The following is a 21,320-nucleotide window of genomic DNA, read 5'->3' on the forward strand; positions in this document are numbered from 1 at the left end:
AGAAGGATCATCAACAAATATTGCGATTGGATGGGACAAAAAGTTAATTACTCTAAGTCCATGATTTTGTTTGGGAAACATACAAGGAAAAGAGTTCAGAAGAAAATGGTTAAGCTTCTTAACTTTAAACAGGTTAAGGAGATCAGTTATCTTGGTGTTAAAATGGCTTTGAGGAGGTTGGGGCCATCGGATTTTCAGAACCTTTTAGATTCAGCGGCTGGTAAGCTGAATACATGGGGTACGAAGAACATCTCTCTGGAAGGTAGATTGGTCCTGGTAAAATCTGCTTTTTTATCTTTACCATTATTCTTGTCATCTCTTTCTCTTGTTCCTTTGAGCATTTTGAAGTAATTTGATAAGATGTGTAGAGGATTCTTATGGAGTAAAGGGGATGGCAATGCTGGTATTCATTACGTTTCTTGGAGCCTGCTTTGTAAGCCAAAAAGTGAAGGGGGTAGAGGCTTATTTTCGGCTGTATCAAGAGTTGGTCCACTTCGGGCCAAATTTGCTTGGAATTTCTATAGCAATCCCAATTCTGTATTGAATCAGATTTTGAGAGCTAAATATGGAGAAGATATCTGGTCCTCTTCCGTGAAGATTGGGTGCTCACCGGCATGGAAAATCATTACTATGGGTGCTAAGTTTCTTAGAAATGTGGTTAGATGGAGGATTTCTAACGGAGAATCAGTCAATTGGATGTATGATTCATGAATTTTGGATAGATGTATTGCTAAGTGGCCTACTTTTGTTAATGTTCAGAATTTTTCAGAATTCTCTCTTAGTTACTTCATTACTGATGGCCATTGGAATTGTGATAAGTTGAAAGAAGCTTTTGGAGTTCAGTTGATTGAACTCATCTCTAATATCCCGATTGAAGATAGTAGGCAAAGTGATCAGATGGAACTGATCGGAAAATTTTCTGGTAAGTCAATCACGGCATTGGCTTCTGTAGCTGCTATGGATCATGAGAAGAAGAATACCCAATGGAACTGGAAGAGGAAGCTGAAGCTGAAACCAATTATTGAATTGTTTTGGTGGAGAGTCTGTAATAATACAATTCCTACTTATTCATTTCTTGTGAGTAGAAAGTTGAATACTTTGTATGATTGTCCAACGGGATGTGAGGAGGAGGAAAACTTCAGTTAGCTAAGGTAGATAACTTCAGCTCATATATGACTAAATGCCTAGTCGAAAATATCACTATGATCCATTCTCAAACAATATCCTGCCAATAAGAACGTGATACATGTCCTTTAACCGGCGATTTTGCCGCTAAATGACACCACAGGATAAACGGTTATAACCCAGGGCCCTCTGAACCGAATGGTGTTGCCATCAAATGGCACCACGAGATAGTGGTTATGGCCAAAGTCAATAAGTTTTTTAGTGGCATCAAATCCTTAATATAGATTCAATAGGATATAATCGATAGAGCACAAAGCCCTCTGTTAGCTAAGGTAGATTCAAATTTATCCCCTTAGACAAACATTCACCCCAGGTTTACAAGGTACCCTTGGACAAAGCAACTCATTGCTGCCTACAATGATCCTTCTGTCAGGTTGGTTCGACTACCTCCTCTTACTAAGTAAACTAGAGACCATGATGGCCCGGGACGACGGAACTAGGGGATCTTGATCGGGTCCATCATCTATTCCCCTACCATCTGCTTTAAGTGTAAGATGGTGAAATTTCTGATTTTAAATATGAACTCTTCAATTTCTAGATCCCTTAACCCATGTTGCTATTATATGTTAGATAACATGTACTTTCTACATATCTGATTGGCGACTAGCCTTAATTGAAAGTTCTCTCTCATTATCGGGATGGATAATTAACTATAGGGGCTTGCACATATAGGAAACCAAAACTCATATCATAAAGTCCTCGCAAAAGGAGGGCAAAATCTCCTGGTAGTGTCTTATTTACAAACTCATTTGCCTTCCAAAATTTACCCTAGAACTTAATCCGTTAAAACCCCCACGAAAAAGTAGCATGGGGAGGCCGAGGCCGAATTTTCGGAGCCCATAGATCCCTATATAAATCAAGTTAGGGCAATATCCAAGGAATGTGCATATAGATTTTTACTAAAATTAGAACTCCAATAAAAATCAAACTAATATTAAAAGTTAAATATTATATTTTAAGTGGTTCATCTTAACTCATATATTTTGCATTTTGATAACTACAAAGATTGTTCTTTGCATCAATTATTCCTAACTTGAATATTTTATCTTTGTAAGTTGTTTAGTTAATATTCATCAATAAAATTTAGGCATAATTACCATACTTCTTGTATATAAATTTATGTATGATATCTTAGAGTCTAGGATTTTCTAATGCAGATCTATAAATAACTACACAAAATCACTCACACAAAGTCAATTTAGCATTTTACAAAATGCTAATTTAGATGATCATCCATCTCTTTAGATGAAACTAGAAATTTGCAAATTGCACGAATAATAATTTAATAGTTTAATCGAACAAAAATCTAGAATAAAAAAATCAGAAATTAAAGATCACAAAAATCACATATTTGATATAAGACTTACACTTATAAAAGTAAAAATAAAATTTTACAAAATTTGACAAAATTTAAACACACAGTCAATTCAATTACTAAAGTTGACAATAAAAAAAGAAAGATAAGAGATTACTAAATAAAAGATTCAGGCCTAATGCCATACAAGAAGAATAATTCCCTTGAAAAGTAACAAATACCATTTGCAGCATATTCAGAGGACTTGCATCTACCTAGCAATAAGTTTAGAGAGGACACGAAATTTTTTAATAAACAAGAACTGAATTTATCTGTATCAATATCTATTATTTATAATCATAGACATCCCCGAATATCATTACAAATATAATTATCATCTTTATATTGATTTGATAAAAGTGCAAGAAATCAAAGTTAAAAGAGACTAATATGAGGGAGTCCTGTAATCAATGAGAAGTAGAAAGTGGAAAACCTATAATCATGCTAAGAAACTAAATTCACGAGTTGAATAATAATTGTAGTGCAAATAAGCAGCTGTGCTGATTCGAGTATATAATCAGGTTCAAATTCAACCCAAAAATGGTCAATCATGAATATGACAGATCAGAACGCGACCTATCTATTAAACAAGTTGATTAACTAACCCAAATCTGGCTCAACTAAACTTGACATGGCACAACAAAAAAACACTTAATTCGTGGCGTGTTAATGTTCTCAACAAAAAATACATACAATTACTTAAGTTGGACGCAACCATAAGAAAAAATAACAAAATCTTATACTTTAATATGAATTTTTATATATAAGAATACACTATTTAACTCATTCTTTTCAAGCTGACATGCACCCAACATGAATGCGACTACTTTTCAAGTCAATTGAGCTTACACAAACCTTACCCAAATCTTATATGGGTTGACCCAAAACTGAATCCGTTTTGTTGAGTTAGTCTCTCCTCAGAGATTCAATATACAAAGCCCAAAATAAACAGTCCCTATTGGATGTCCAAACATTCATATAACACTGAAAAACTTCATTTGTCTTAGCCTTCAGTTCTGGTGGACTATCAAATGACCTTTCCACACAAACTTTTATTCGTGTGCTTGCAATGTCCAACAACTTTTCTTGGGGACACGACGAGACTTCTTTAAGCTCAGCAAATGCATTACGAAGAAAAAAATACAAAATTAGTAACTCAAAGTTTTGCAAAGAAGACCTAAGCGATGCAACTGCTCTCAATGTTCAACTACACCAATTTATACATCACTTAAATAGCAAAGAAGACCTAAGAGACCACATATTTATAATACAACACAAAATTCTTATCAACAAACATATTAATGGTATATCTAATATGTTGCATTTACTACAACAACAGTTGATTGGATATTACTGCTATATTTTTTCAGTAGTCACATCAAATAAATAATTTCACTCAACTATAATACACCAACTATGGGATCATATGCCACTAATAATACTTTCTAATAGCAACAGCACATTCACATAGTATCTTACTGAACAATCAATATTTACAAACTTAAACTGGATTTCCAAATAAAATCATGCCTTTGCAAGATTCAACTTCTAATTATATAAATTAATATGAATTCAAAGTGAAAATTTTTTCGCTTGAGGTCAACTTTAGAGTCTAAAAGTTTTCGCTTGAGTAGATCTAAAACTGAATATATGGAGTGTAATTTTAGTGGAAATAGACCTAGTGAGGGGATTGCGACTTTGGACGACCAAGTCATTAATAAGAGTACACGTTTTAGATATCTTGGATCTATTGTTTAGAGTGACGGTGAAATTGATGGGGATATTATCAGCAGAATTCAAGTTGGATGGTTGAAGTGGAGGAATGCATCGGGCTTATTGTGCAATAGAAAAGTCCCCCTCAAACTTAAGGGAAAATTCTATAAGATGGTGGTGAGACCTGCAATGCTTTATGGTGCCGAATGTTGGCCATTAAAAGAGAAGCATAATACTAAGTTAAGTGTTGCAGAGATGAGGATGCTTAGGTGGATGAGTGGCTTGACCCTTAGAGATAGGATACGAAATGAGCATATACGTGAAAAGGTTGGAGTAGCTCCAGTGGAAGATAAGATTAGAGAGAGTCGCCTTAGATGGTTTGGTCACATTAAACGGAGGCCTTCCGATGACCCGGTTAGGAAAGTTGAGGTATTAGATTTGGCTTATGTTAAGAAAGGTAGAGGTAGACCTAAAAAGACTTGGTTAGAAAATATTAGAAATGATCTTTCTTTATTAGATTTAGATGAGAATTTGACTTTTAACCGGACGCAATGGCGAAAAAGGATTCATGTAGCCGATCCCACGTAGTGGGACAAAGACTTGATGTTGTTGTTGTTGATTTATTTTCAGTTGACGATGGCCTGTCTAAGTGCGGATACCGGACGGAGAGTACCGTCCAGTTTTCTATCCGTCTACAGTGAATGTGTAGTCAAAGCGCAGCTGCTACAGTAACTGCGTTTTTACTATAAACAGAGTAAATACCAGACGATTCTCTCCTTACTGTGTCCGCACCTAATAATTTCTCGTCTATCTGGCAACTGGCTTTGCTGGCGTGGCACCAGTCGCCATTTAAAGGGCAGCTATATCTAGTCTAATATTTTCTTGAAACCTTTTTACATAATTTATAGTTCAACGAGATCGGTTGTCAAAATTTGACCTTTCAAAAGCTACCCTAAAATCCGTAGAATAATTATTTAGGGAATTCAACATAGAACTTAAACCATCATGCATTCTAGACCAATAAAGACATCCATTTCTCGAATCGAAAGCTCTGCTCTTCGTAATTATAGAAGAATCCCGTGCTACATTATAACCAAAAGTTAATTTACCAACGTCGTTACTTCTACAAACCATAAGAAGACGTTCTGTTTGCAATTTCAATAAGTTCTAATTTAATTCACTAGAACGCATTAACAAAACTCTACAAAACAATTAACGAAACTTCGCCATACGATCAAATTCTTCGACAATTTTGGAAACCACAACCAATTCTATATAAGCATTCCCGTTTGTCGCCAAAATCATGTTTTTTTGGCTGGTTTTTTTTTTTTTTTTTTTTCATTCATTTGCTCCTGTTTGGGCGCAATCAAGGATGTTTTAGTTCCAGAAACTATAAAGGCTATAAAGGAAAAAAAGGTAAAAATAATAAATAAAAACTATATCGATGTTTTACCTATGCTCAAGCATGAGATTATTTGTCAACACAAATTTAAACCCGGCAATGTTCTCAACCGCAAGATTGTTGAAGAATCCAACGGTTCCAGTGGCCAAACCTATCAGCAAAGCAAGCGTCCACTTGAGAAACACGTACTGAAAAATCTGAACCTTCTTCATCGACCTCCAGTCCTCTTTAATCAAATCATTCTCCACAATCCTTAAAACAACAAAAGGCACCATCTTTATTTAAAAATAAAAAAACCACGAAATCAAATAAAACATAAAGAACAAATATCAATGCGTGAAACTAACTCGTAATCCAGGCTCTCGATGGGGCAGGCATTAGCACCGACCACCGCTATCTGAGAGGTGGTGTTCATCGTTCGTTTTCGCAGAAGCAAAGGCTGCCGAATCCCTTTCTCGGTATCGGAAACCATGGAAGCGTAGTAGTAATCACCATCCATCTCATTTCCTCTGCCTTCCATCATGCTCTCGATATCATTCCCCACCATATTCCTCCTCTCGCCGTGATCCTCCATTGCCCCTTCCATTCGCGCCGCTCTCGCTCTTCCTCTTGTATCGGTTTCCTCCTTTTAAAAAGATAAATTATTAGAAAGACATAATTTGATTAGTTATCTGCAGAATAATTAGAAAGAAACAAATGTGGACAGGTGAGATAAACGCCCTTAGAAAAAAACAAAAAAGATTTTTTTTCTTTTTTGGGTCATTGTAGTCCATAAGTACTAATTATTTTATTTAATCATGATTTTGTAGGCCAACTCTTTGCCAGATGGATGGTGCAGAGCCCATATTCAATTATTGTTTAAAAAGATCAAAACGAATTTAATCTTAGCAGTTTAAAGCCAAAGTATAGATGGAAATTTCCCCCCCTAAAAAAAATTATAGTTGGAAGAAAAGGTAATTGAATTGAGCATTTATCATAACATTTAAATCAAATCATTAAATAAACATGCCATTTTTAGAAGGCTAAATTTAACATTATATTAATTAATGCTCATTAATAATAACTAAAGATGATACTTATAGCATATAAGCATATACATTTTTATACTAATATTTAAATTTATGATAATTTATAAATTTATTACAAATTGAATATCTGAAATAACATATTTTTTATTTATGGTTATTTGGTTTGAATCAAAATGAGCGTAAAATATTCTAAATGCATGAAGTTTTAGAATATTAGTGTTTGATATGAACTAAAATAAATACAATATTGTGAATTTTTTAGTGTTGCAAATGAGCTGAGCGTTCGATAAGCTACTCATTACTCGGCTCAATTACACCTCATACATGATCGTTTGTTTAAGCAATCAAACAAGTAACAATTTTTTAATTACTCGACTATTAAATACAAAAATATAAACAGCTATGTGTTCGGCTCATTTATATTCATGAAAGATATCAATTAAAGCTCGTGAACAAGCTTGTTAAGAAGCTTGATTAAATATTTGTTTTGTATATTTTCACATAATTTTTATTTTATTATTGATGTATCATAAAAAAATTTATCTTGATCGGGTACGAATCTCGAGGCAAAATCAAGCCGGAAACTTCAAAAATTAAATTCAGGATCACCTAAACTCCGATTTCAGCAAACTTACAGTCAAAACTTACAGTCAAAATGAGCGTCTCGGAAATACAAGCCCAACAACACCAAATTTGACTCAATTCGAGCCCAAATGAGTCCAATTCAAGGACCCGAAGCGCTGTTGGAAAGCTTGTACCACAATTTGAGTTACCAAACGGCTTCCGAATTTGACAAGCTTATAGTCAAATCGAGCGGCTCAACGAGACGAATCCAACGAGCCCAAGATTGTCAAATTCCAAAGTCATTAAGACCTTCAAATACCTAATAAACGGTCCATGATTGAAGGATTCAATATCGGCCGTTCATCCGAACCACTCCATATTTGACCCTGATTATTCATCTATTTACGGGCCATGCCACTCCCGAAAATTTATAGATAGACCCATCATTTCTCTTGAGAGGGGACCCAAGCAAGAAAAAGAAGCAAGAAGAAGAAGAGAATGATAGGAGGGAAGAACTCCTCCTCAACCACCGCCAGAGTTCTACCCGACGCTGGAATTCTGTCGGACCTCCGAAGGACGCTGTAATTTTGCCCGACGCCCGAGTGACGCCGGAATTCTTCCCAAGTAATGTCAGAGTTCTGCCCGACGCCAGAATTCTATCAGACTTCCGAATGACGCCGGAGTTTTACCTAAATTCCGAACGACGTCGGAGCTTTACCTTAAGTCCTAGTGACGCCGGAGTTCTACCTGAAGTCCCAGCGACGTCGGAGTTCTACCTGAAGTCCCAACAATGTCGGAATTCTACCCAACTTCTAAACGACCCCTGAATTCTGCCCGATGTTGTAATTGGATTTCAATCTAAAAGTGATTCATTGTAATATGATCATCCTAATTTTCAAGGATGAGTCAGCCTCTTTTATCTCAAACAACACTAGTGGAACTTTTTCAACTAGGCGTGGCCGCGTGGTTTTTTTCCCCTTCCAGGGTTTTTCACGTAAAAATACTAGTGTTCTTTCATCTTCTGTTTGTGTGCTGGATATCCGTACAACGCTGAGACATGAAATTTTTAACTCTATCGCCGCGTATATTCTAGTCCGCAACAGTTTGGCGCCGTCTGTAGGAACCTTATTCCATAACTTCAAGTATTGCTACGATGGTCAACAGGCGAAGTAGTCGTATCATTGGAGCTTTTCGCTCCAACTCCCACCAGTCCAGAAATCAGTATATGAATCATAAACGCCTGATTCTACCTCTTTCTACCCTGGGGGGGGGAAAAATGACGCTGGAGAAGGAACCTCGGGGCCTTCCCTAGAAGAGAGGATCCGAAAAATGGAAGAATCTCAAAACAAGATCATTCAACTCCTACGAGAGACTCGGCAGCCAGCATTACCACAGCAGGAGGAAGTTCTTCTCCCTCGAGCTCCACCACTGGCCGAAGATATTCAACTCGAACATCATCAAGCAGAAATTCATCTCCCTTCACCAAGAAGACATCCGCAGTCACGCCACGATAATGAACTTGCCGATACAGCAAGTTCTACACATCCTTCGCCCACAACTCGACAACCTCGCATTCCTCCAGATCTTCCATAAGACTTAGCCCAACCACACGTTGTTGATCTCCCTCGTAACTCTCTACGCCATGAACTGCATAGATTGGTATGGGAAGAGTTCTCTAGAGGTGATATGAGGCAAAACCTTTGGCAGCGGAACTTCGAGGAGTCCTCGCCTTTAACTGAAGCCATTCTTCAGCATCCCATCCCGATTGGCTTCAAACTACCAAGCATCGAGTCCTACGACGGGACATTCGATCCATACGAGCATATCGACCACTATAGAACTATCATGCATATTCAGCGAGCTTCGGATACACTCCTGTTTCAGGTTTTTCTCGCCACCCTTAAAAGACAGGCTCGAACATGGTTCTATTAGCTTCCGTTTGGAACGATCCCTTCTTTTGTCAAATTGGTCAAAGTGATCGTCGAATAATTCGTAGTCAATCGAAGAATTGCTAAGGATTCTTCCCACCTCTTTGGAATCCGCCAAAATGAGGGAGAATCGTTGAAGGAGTATTTTCATCGATTTTTCACCAATGCTCGATAGATTTCAGGAGTAGATCATGAATTACTCAGAGGGATCTTTCTTGGAGGTCTTCATCTTGGCCCCTTCTATTCAGCACTTATGCGTGACACTGTTCATTCATATGATGATCTGATCCATCGTGTGGAGGCGCAAATTTTTGCATATGAAGCTATAAATGCTCACAGGAAGCAATTTGAGCAAACTACTGGGACGCACAAAGATGCACCTAGGATGGACAATACATCCTCACAACAGAAAAAGCAAAGAAAGAATAATCTACCTCCTAGGCCTCCATTACCATGATGGGAACCTCAACACGAGAAGGAGTATACCCCACTCAACACATCTCGAGCAAATGTATTGATGACCATTCGAGATGAAGATACAGTGAAATAGTCGAATCCTTTGAAGTCGAACACAAGAAATCCAGGTCAGTACTATCACTTTCATCGTAGTCGTGGTCACACTACCGAAGCCCATAAGCAATTCAAGGATGAGATTGAAAGAGTTATCCGCCAGGGCTATCTTTGATAATTTATTCGAGATCCACCTACCCAAGAGGAAGCTCGTCCCGCTGGGGGGGGGGGGCAAAATCAACAACAAAGACAATCATTGAATAATATTCAAATGGTTGGTGAGATTGAATGATCACGCACTTCGTGCATTTGTATTAATAATACTACTTGTCTTGTTTCATTATGTCTATTTTATGTTAATTAGGGTATCACTTTGATATCCCTTATGTCTTTTTACAAGTTAAACTTTGTATTGTCTCCATACGTATATCTTATATATTGAGTCATTATAACTTGTATATCTCTAAGTCATACTAGGAAACTATTATACTATCTTACATAATACAGTAATATAATATTCACGTTGTTGTGATATTATTTTCTCTTATAAAAGATAAAAAAACTTCTCAAACTCTTTTTTCGTAATTCGAGAAATACATAATCTACATTGTATCTCAATCACTGGATGATCAATCCCGGGGGGATTTGATCTGACTCTTCCACAAAGGTTAACGTTATCGAGTAAATGCTCTGACGTACAACCTCGGATAGGTCTTACATCCTTGATGGATTCTCTCAACCTCTTCAATACAGGTTAATATCATCGAGCAAAGCGCTCTGACATACAATCTCAGAAAGGTCTCGCATCCTTGGTAGATTCTATCAACCTCTTCTATACAAGTTAATGTTATCGAGCAGGGCTCTAACATACAAACTCAGAAAGGTCTTGCATCCTTTGTGAATTCTCTCGACCTCTTCCATATAGGTTAACGTCATCAAGTAGAGTTTTAATATACAACCTCGGAAAGATCTTGCAATCCTTGTGGATTCTCTCAACCTCTTCCAAACAGGTTAACGTCATCAAGCAAGGCTCTAACATATAACCTCGGAAAGGTCTCGTATCCTTGGTGGATTCTCTCGACCTCTTCCATACAGGTTAATGTCGTCGAGTAGGGCTCTGACATACAACCTAAAAAAAGTCTCGCATCTTTGGTGGATTTTCTCGACCTCTTCCACCCAAGTTAACATCATCGAGCAGGACTCTGACATACAACCTCGAAAAGGTCTCACATCCTTGCTGGATTTTTTCGATCTCTTTCATATAGGTTAACGTCATTGAGTAGGGCTGTGACATATAACCTTGGATTGGTCTCACATCATTACTAGATTCTTTTGACCTCTTCCATATAGGTTGTAACATTGGATAGGTTATACATCCTTAGTGGATTCTCGCAACCTCTTCTACAGATGCAACCTCTTCAATAGAGGTCAACATCATCAAGCAATATTATAAGTGAACATTCTCTCTAAAGAAGATCTCATGAAAGCAAGTGATTGATAAAATCATTACTCGTATAAAAATCTTAACAATCTGACAAAGCCTCTAAAAATATAAGGGACAATATATCAAAATATGTCTGAAAGATGCAATAACTTCTCTTTCTTAAACAGACAAATTCTTAACTTCATATATAGTATCATTGGAGTTAAATTATAAATTATACATCAAGTTCAATCATATATTTATTCTCAAGCTGAAATTAAAAGTACATATGAATCATGTGTACAAGTCATCAAATAACTTCTTCTTCGAAGGAAGATTACAATTTGATCTTCATCAGGCCTCAACTCAGTTGACACTATAAGTGTGTCGCCAGACTATTAACACAGCACACTGCTTTGGCTCCTTGAATCAGGGATATCTGATGTCGACAAACTTTTGTATGGATGCATATTATCTTTGAAAAATGGCACTGAACTCCCGCCATCATCGGCCCTTCATTTAATATATGCCAGCGGTCCTTCACTTCATATCAACCATCATCGGCTTCTTGTTCGACTGCTACTAACAGCGCACCATCGAACTCTCACCTTCAGCTCTACACTCGGTCGTTGACTGCTAATGGGCTTCAACTCGATAGTCCATCGACAACAAACTTCTGCTCGAACAACATCAAAATTCTCCCCTTCTACTGGCTCTCCTTCCGAGTACTATTACTGCCAGATCTTCTCAAATCACCATAACATACAAGCAGCAATTGATCTTCTTCTGTCACGAGTTGTCTATTAAGAAGATAGCCTCTCATCGTGACTCCTTCAACATAAAAGAGGGTCATTGAAGCTTGATAGGGGAATGCCACCTATCTACGACAGTGGAATGCCTCCAATGTAAGAAGAAGAACGCAAGATAAGAACAAGGAGCAATAATTCTAACTTCTACTCATGGAGAGGGGCCCTGAATTTTAGTAGGGGATGTCGCCTACAACAAATAAGGGAATGCCTCAACTGTTAGAAAGTTAGAACGATGAAGGAGAAAGAAAAGAAACAGCTGTAAAATTCCAACCTCAACATACGGAAAGGAGCACTAATTTTGTGTAGGGAAAATCACCTACGAAAAATAGTGGAATGCCAACCTTGTTAGAAAGTTAGAACGCGGGAGGAGAAAGAAAAGAAAAGGTTGTAAAAATTTTCTTCTACACTGAAGAGGGGCGCCAATTTAAGTAGGGAAAGTCACCTATGAAAAATAGCGGAAAGCCTCTAGAGCAAGAAGAAAAATGAGGGAGAAAGAAGGAAGAGGAGGGGAAATCTCCAACTTCTGTACAAGAGGAGCGGCGCCGAGTCAAGTAGGGAAAGTCACCTACTGAAAAACAGCGGAAAGCCTCAACTATCAGAAAGCCATATGGAGAAAAAGAGAAGGTGCATGTTTCTACTTGACCCTGGGGGCCTATTTATAATATTTTTAGGAGAAGAAGGGAAGTTTCTAGAATTTTCAGAATATTTTAAATTTTTTAAATTTTTCTAAAATTTTTTAAAAAAAATTGGAATTTTTTGGGATTTATTTTAATTTTTATGATTAAAAAATATAATAAGTCGTTGGTTGGCCCGAACTGGCGCCTGGCCGCTGGCGGGCATGCGGCACCACGCTGGCCAAGCGCGGGATGGCCGGGCTAATGGAGCATATCAGCGGCGAGCCAAACGGGTCGCGGAGCGGACCAGGTAGGCTACAAGCAGACCGTGGAGTGGATCGCGGGACCGGCGACAAGGCAGGCCGCCGAGCAGGCTGGCAGGCCCGACGCGCGGTTCCGCTCTTGCGGTGGAAGGCCGGCTTGTTGGCCGGTTTGGCCGTTTACTCGATTTTGGGTCCGATTTTCATCCCGAAAAGGCTAAATCGGACATTTTTTGGATCCCCGAAACTGTTTTTCGACTTTCCGGACTCAATCTCGATACTTTTAAAACCATTTGGAGCTCCTACATGCAAGAATGGATATCAAATCACTTGGAAAATTCTAAAAAGTTTGTGATGCGTATTTTCAAACTCTTGGTGTTTCAATGTCTGAAAATAGGGGGGCAACTGATGTATTATCAAAAAATTATCTTGATCGGGCACGAATCTCGAGGCAAAATCAAGCTCGAAACTTCAAAAATAAAATCCGGGATCACTTAAACTTTGATTTCAGAGAACTTATAGTCAAACTGAGCATCTCGAAAATACAAACGCAACGACACCAAATTCGACTCAATCTAAGCCCAAATAGTCCAAATCAAGGACCCGAAGCGCTGCTTGAAAGTTTGTACCACAATTTGAGTTACCAAACAGCTTCCGAATTTGACGAGCTTATAGTCAAATCGAGCGGCTCGACGAGACAAATCCAGCGAGCCCAAGATCGGCAAATTCCGAAGTCGTTAAGATCTTCAAATGCCTAATAAACGGTCCATGATTGAAAGATTCAATATCGACCGTTCATCTGAACCACTCTATATTTGTCCCTGATCACTCATCTATTTACGGGCCATGCCACTCCATAAAATCTATAAATAGACCCCTCGTTTCTCTTGAGAGGGGACCCAAGCAAGAAGAAGAAGCAAGAAAAAGAAGAGAAGAAGAAGAGAAGAAAAAGAGATGATAGGAGGGAATAACTCCTCCTCGACCACTGCCAAAGTTCTACCCGAAGCCAGAATTCTGCTGGACCTCCGAAGGATGCAATAGTTCTGTCTGACGCCCGAGTGACGCCGGAATTCTGCCGGACACCTGAGTGATGCCAGAATTCTTCCCAAGTAACGTCGGAGTTAAGTCCGACACCGAAATTCTGTTAGACTTTCGAACAATGTGAGAGTTCTACCTAAAGTCTGAACGACGCCGGAGCTCTACCTGAAGTCCCAGTGACGCCGGAGTTCTACCTGAAGTCCCAGTGATGCCGGAGTTCTACCTAAAGTCCTAGCGACGCCGAAATTCTGCCCAACTTCCGAACGACCCCTAAATTCTGCCCGACGCTGTAACTAGATTTCAATTTAAAAGTGATTCATTGTAATTTGGTCGTCCTAAATTTCTAAGACGAGTCAGCCTCTTGTATCTCAAACAACACTAGTGGAACTTTTTCAACTGGGCATGGCCCCGTGGTTTTTTTTCCTTTCCAGGGTTTTCCACGTAATAATCCTAGTGTTCTTTCATCTTCTATTTGTGTGCTGGATATCCGTACAACGCTGAGACGTGAAATTTTTAACTCTATCGCCGCGTATATTCTAGCCCGCGACAATTATAATAAATTATTTATTATATAAAATATCAATTACATTTTTTATGTTGTATTATTTCATTATAAAGAATTTAGTCATAAACAAAAGGTATTTATTTATATTTGTATTTTTTTTTTTGTTTAAAATGTTTATGAACATGCTTGTTTATAAAAAGAATCATTTTATGGGTTTATGTGTTTGTGAAAAGACTCGTTTGATAGATCAAAATGACTCATATATGTTCGCGAATGGCTCTAGATGATTATTTGTTAAAAGGCTAAAAAATGCTTGTTTATTTAAAGCTCGATAAGCATAAATGAACCAAATATGAGCATCTATTCTTTTAAATGAATTAAGCTTAAGCACAAATAGAAAAGCTCGCATCAAGTTCGAACCAAGCTTGAACATGCTAATAATAAACAAGCTCAAATATGAACAAGCGCCTACTCCACTCAGCTCAGTTCATTTGCAGCTATAGAATTTGGAATTCGGGTAACTCTAAATGCAACATAAATTCATCGATATTGTTGCCACCTGACATCATCTCAACCACCACCGCCGCCACCACCATCCCCAGCAATCACCACCATTTCCACCACTCAACTTCACCCACCACAACTCAACTTCGCCCACCACCACCCACCTTCGACCACCGCCACCAACCTCCAGCTGCCACCAACCACTGCCACCACCGACTTTCCACTCTCATCGGCCACCACCGTCACAGCCATGCATCAACCACCGCCACCATTAGATTTTAAACTATATTCATTTTACTTCAAGTGTGAAAATAATCATTTAACATTATACTATATTCATTTTACATTACAACCCCTTAAATTAAATTCCCAACCACCAACCAAAGCATTTAGTTAGCATGTGTGAAATAAGTATAAACATATGAGTAATAGAATTGCTGAGATTATGGAAGTTTCATATGTCCATTGTATTGTACTAGCATCTGGAGAAATTATTCTACGAGGACTTCGAACGTAGAGTTAAGTTTGTGTTGTGAGTGTACACAGTGTGTACTGTGTACACTCACAGTCCGAACGTAAGACTACCCCCAAAGTCTGCACGTAATAATCCCTCCGACGACTAAGCCACTAATTCCAAAATTCCATACGCATGGAAGTACGAGGACAAAATATAAAAAATTTAAGAAAATTTTTGGAGAAAAATTTAAGAAAATTTTAATAAATACAATTTATACATCATACTTTTTTCAAGCATATTATTATTCGTTCTTTATTAAAAAATTTTGTTAGTTTATGTTGACATAAATTATATTATAATAGATTAAAAAAATATTTAAAATTGATGCAACATTATTTTCTTATGTACAAAATTGATTTTAAAATCAATTTAGTATATATCAAGTATATTCTAATATAATTTTTTTGTTAAAAAAATTAAAATTATGTTCGAATATCGTCACATAAATTATATCAAAAGACCTCCAATGTCGGTCACCGAACTAACAGATTCAAATTTAAATTATTGATTACAGTTTAATTGAATAAAGGAAGATATATGGACCAATCCATCAACGACTAAATTGAATGAATAGTAATTACGCATTTAAAATAATATCAACGTTGATAGAATTTTATGTAGGTCATTAATACGTATTTAGAACACTGTAACTAAATGGCAACCTTTTGATCATACTTAACTACAAATAAATACTAAATCGCATTGTTTAAACCATTATTGATTATAAAGATTCAGATTTGACAAAAAGATCATGTGAACAGTGAACTCCATTGACAATTAAAGCAAATTTATATACACATCACATATGTAAGACTTGAACTCAAGACATTTTGATGGGTAGCTAATGCTCCCAACGAACATACCAAGCTTAGTTGAGTAAAACTATCTTACTTAGTCTCTCCAATCCATTGTGCTAAAAAACTAACAAAACTAGTCATCATACTCGTGCACCAATTATAGAATTAACGCATCTATGATAAATAAAGTTTATATCGAATAACTCTTGCAATTGAGCCTTCAACTGTTGCAATTCCTTAGGTACTGAACACTACCATAATATAGAACTCTGTCTCTCTCTCTCTGAAGGTAAACTGATCACCAGCTCCTTCGAGAACACATCTGGAAATTCTCATACCACAATGACATCTCCAGCTACACCAAAAGGTTTACTCACATCTCTCACCAAGGAAAGAAATATAGAATTCTCTTTCTTTCAAAGCTTATCAAATTGCAAAGTTGATATCAAAGAGATCTCTGGCACCATGGAACCAACATACAATGTCACCCACTTCTAACTACAATCAAAATGATCTTACTTAATCAACGATTCAATATCCAAAATAACATCAAATTCTATAAAATGTAGCACAATCAACTTAGGCTCCAACTTCATGTTTGTGATCTCAATCTCACATACATAAACTTAACTAGCAATAAAAAAATCTCCAATAAAATAAAAAATAGACAAACTGGATTATAACAAAATAGGAAGCAAACCCAAACAATTCAGAAATATTTTGAACTAGATTGAATGACTTTCTTCAGAATCAAATAAAACTTTACAAGAATTGCATAGATATTAAAGTAATATCTATCACAACATCTGGTGCATCCTTTGCCTCTTATTGGATCGAGCTATATACTCTATGTTATGTTGGAGCACTAATTATAGCATTTTACTCCCTTTGAGCTCCTCCAGACTACCTCCTAGAAAATGTTCCACCTCCATTGTTTGAATAACCCTCGTTAATAGTTATCGATGCCTCTTGTTACATCTAATCTCATCTAACATCAGACTTTCCTTCCAATGTTATTTGAGGACACAAAGCTATCCTATGGCTAGACTAAACACACTTCAAACATTGGTCAGTGAACAAATAATAGTAGCCATGGTGTAATCTTCCACATGAAGCACATATAAGGGCACTATTCACAAATACATATGAACTACTCATAGGAACTCTGGGACCTCCCTTCCTATAGTCACCTGCCCTGAATCAGCTCATCTTCCTACTAACACCACTCTTATGTGACTATCCTCCAAATCTCTTCCTACTCACATCAAAATATTGTTGGGTTACCATCAGATCATTTTCTATCAATCTTTCTTTTTCAATTTGCTCACTAAAATATCTAATGGAAGGGAACCAACAAATTCCCTAAGCCATCTCTTAGCCCTTTCAATAAATGGTAATACTTCTCCTTAGAAGTGTTTATCTACTATGAAGCATACATCGCAAGAGAAGTGAACTCCACCTCGTGCTATATTACCATATTATTTCCTTGAACTAGTTTAAGAAATGACACTTGTAACTATTGTTTAGTTAACGGTGGCACAAACCAATATCTAAATGTCTTAAAAAAATCCTCCCAATTAATATCAACAACTTTTCCACTCAGAAAGATTTCCTCTATTGGCCTAACCAACAGTTCTTAGCTTCATCACCAAACAAAAACATGGTCATAGGCATGTTATGATTCTTTAAACACTACATACTATTGAAGGATTTCATTAACCTCAATAACTAGTCCTTAGCAAGCCGAGGCTCCACTGCACTTTGTAAATGAGGAGGTTTCAACTTTAGAATTAACTACAGATTCTTATATACATCCACTATCAAGTGGACATCTTACTATGAGCATCACCCATCAACTATGCTATTAGACAAGCAAGAATATCACATTATTTGATCACATAGCTTCTACCATGCTTTGCACTATTGTAGTATGACTAGAATTTTACCTGTCTGCTCCCTCCTAATCTTGGAGATTCACAATTACCTAACACATAAAAGTAGGGGTATAAATATACTTAAGTTTAAACTACCTCAAATTATTACTTCATGCCCACTGATCATTCTAATGACACTGGTTATAATTTAATTCTCCTAAACCATTGCTTTGACTCTACTAAAGGTTACACCTATATTGTTTAGGTTCATTTTCACGACACTTGTGGATCTAATCTATGTAGCACTCACAAGACTAATCGATATAGAACTTGCAGTTCTAATGACATTCCTTGGGGAAATTGAAAGGTAGAAGGAGTACAACCACAAAGCCACTATTATAAGGGTCTGAAGAGAAGGTGATGTCACAACCCAACCCAATAAGACTCACAGACTGGAAAAGCCTTTTAGTGTTGACTTGTGATAGGCAAACACCATGATGTATGTTTTAAAAATTATTCAGAATTTTTTTTTCTAGTTAAACTTTAAAACAAACTATAAACCACATAGCAATTAACATCATCCAATGTACTGACAAGAAATTCATCCATAAAATCTCTTTTCATTTCATCGTCAAAATTTGTGTATAATAGTTACTCTATAGTACATGGTTACATACCAAAGTAAAAAACAAAACACAACAAACTAACTATAATTGTATAAAAAAATCAAAAGAGGAAAATACATATAAAAACTTAGATTAGATCATGAAACTGTTACTCGAATGGTGTTGTCACAATATTAATGCTATTATTATTTGGGCTACATTAAACATGACAATAACTTTGCATTCACTTTCTCGTTATTTTTTGTAGCCCTATTAAATACTCAATATTTTTTATTCATTTGTCCTTTTCGTCACTCACCCATCAAAGGGTTAAGTGAATCGGGGAATTAATTGTATACTTGCATGTATCTTCACATGTACCAAACAAGTAGTCGATGGGTCACAATGAAGGCACTCATAACTAGTGGGATCCATAGGTGAACTCGCCCAACAATTAGTAGGTGCTACTCGCGTGGGATGCATGGAAGGACTCGCCCAAATGACCAATAGGTGCTAATCATCCAGGCCAACAAAAGGATGTCATTCCTCATAGTAAGCAATCAAGGCTCCTCATAAAGCAAGCAACTTATCACTGCCACATAAGAAGTTAACTAACGGAATCACTTGACTCATCTAGAGCGACTATGTTCACTCTTGCTCACCAAGCTCGACTACAGGAAAACACCTACTCATAGGGCTCTAAGCTCATCTTATTGCGACCATTGACCTAAGTATCTCCCTTCCTATAATAACTCATTCGTCTCTCTTTTCTAAAGTGATCTAAGGCTCTCAACATAAGTCATCGATAATCCCAGTGATCCCACCAATCTCAAGCCCCCTCAACTCAACACTCGCCAATAGACTAACCTAAGCATACTCACCTAAATCTACTCAGCAATACTGAACTCGCCCTAGGGCAAATCATCAATAATTGTTCAATGGCACCCCCTTCAGCTAATCAAGAGGTGACACATATCTAAGATAATATGTATTGAGTCATTAAATCTATGTATTTTTTATTTATTTTTTCTAATGTAATATTTCTTGTAGAAAATATTAGAAATTACCTTTTTTATTTGATTTAAATGAAATTTCACTCTTAACATGAGACAATGTAGAAAAGGATTAATATAGCTGACCTCACGTAGTGGGATAAAGGCTTGATCGATGTTACTGTTGTTGTTATTGTGTAACAATTCTTATAACTCTTAAATCTCTATAAATAAAAGATGAAAATGAGTATTTTGAATCTTTTGAATGAACTAGAGTTTCTCTATCACATTATCTTCTCTCAATTATCACATAGGTTCTAAGTCATCGCTCACTGAATTCGTCTACAAGTAAAGCCAAATGTCATCCACAAATAAATTTAGATCCAACCATAATATCAGCTAATGGTGGTGGCCCACACACCAAAATCACTAAAGCTTGTAATGTTTACCAAAGTTGGAAATAATAGATCATGTTTTTTAGTTGAATGCAATATATTCTCGAGTTATAAAAACAAAGTTGAGTGCAATTTATACACGATTTTCAGTTGAGTAATTTTTTTTTACGCATATTGTAAATTAAGACAAATACATACACACATCATATAGATAAAACTCAAATCTAATATTTTTTAATTGATAATCAAAACTCTCAATCAATAGATCAAGATGAGTTATGTGCTGTTAGACATTCAAAACAATTGCTTTTTGAGCCGATAAGTGTTGGGAGACATTTAGATGATTTTTGGTTGACTATGATAATTTTAATAATTGAAAAAGCTTACCAAATGGGCAATGGGTTTGGAAGACGACAGTTAAAAATAATATAAATAAAAATTTTTCTAATAATATGTTTAAATCATGGTATGTGATATTTAAAAAGTTAAATCCTCTTTTTGTTAAATATAATTTAATTTAAATTTTATAGATAATAATATATTATAATTTTAAAAAATATATATTAAATTTTAAAATATTTGTATCAAAGATATTTTGACCCATAATTTTTTAATGGGAAATTTGACTATATATGCCTCATAAAGAGATGATAAAAATAAGTTTATTCTAAATTTTCTTGAACAAGCCTATCTTAAAGTTCACTTTAGTTCAAATTATCTTTTTTTTCTTTTCATACACGAAATGCTTATTGAAATCCATCGAAAACAAATTTAATTTAAACCGATTCAAATTTGAACATTGTTCAAAAGAGGTTCGAATAAAAAGTTCAATGAGTTCAAACTTGATTCAAGCATTCCATCACACGTGCCCGTTTTGCAATTTTTATCTTACCGAACCAACAATTAACTATAGTTGCGATCCCTCGGTGTCAGCAACAGCGAGGTTCGTTGATCTCGTCTATAAACTCCCATCACAAAATCTAATTACATTGTAATTATGCGGTGCCAGCTCAATGAGCTTCGGTGACATTAGTTAGTTCAAACATATATGTTTGGGCCATATTCGAATTAAGATTTAATTTCATGTTCTAATTTGAACTAATTCGAATCATTTTCTCTTGGGATGAGCTCTAGTATGCAGTCCTTTGAGTAGGGGTGTCAATTTCGGGTCATGGGTCGGGTTCGGGTCGAACACGGAACTGACCCGGGTTCAAACGAGTCGACCCTAACCCGACCCGAGTAGATAAACAAGTCGGAAATCCGAACCGGACCCGATCCGGCGGGTTGCCGGGTTGACGCGACC

The 21,320-nt window shown here is 36.6% G+C and overlaps 1 protein-coding gene across 4 annotated transcripts in view; it reads right to left on the minus strand.

Annotated features, from left to right (window-relative positions):
• The window catches only part of LOC110099526 (chloride channel protein CLC-c), a 47,862-nt gene that overhangs the window by 22,273 nt on the left and 4,269 nt on the right, over positions 1-21,320 (minus strand). For all 4 annotated transcript variants that reach the window (XM_020826714.2, XM_028691749.1, XM_020826715.2 and 1 more), the window contains 2 exons: positions 6,002-6,279; positions 5,706-5,906 (listed from right to left, as the gene is read on the minus strand). In XM_020826714.2, the coding sequence (XP_020682373.1) occupies positions 5,706-5,906; positions 6,002-6,240 (440 nt within the window). In that variant the 5' untranslated portion in view covers positions 6,241-6,279. The remainder of the gene's footprint in view (positions 1-5,705; positions 5,907-6,001; positions 6,280-21,320) is intronic.

The sequence above is a fragment of the Dendrobium catenatum genome, unplaced genomic scaffold (genome assembly GCF_001605985.2).
Source record: "Dendrobium catenatum unplaced genomic scaffold, ASM160598v2 original_scaffold_62511, whole genome shotgun sequence".
NCBI classification, from domain to species: domain Eukaryota; kingdom Viridiplantae; phylum Streptophyta; class Magnoliopsida; order Asparagales; family Orchidaceae; genus Dendrobium; species Dendrobium catenatum.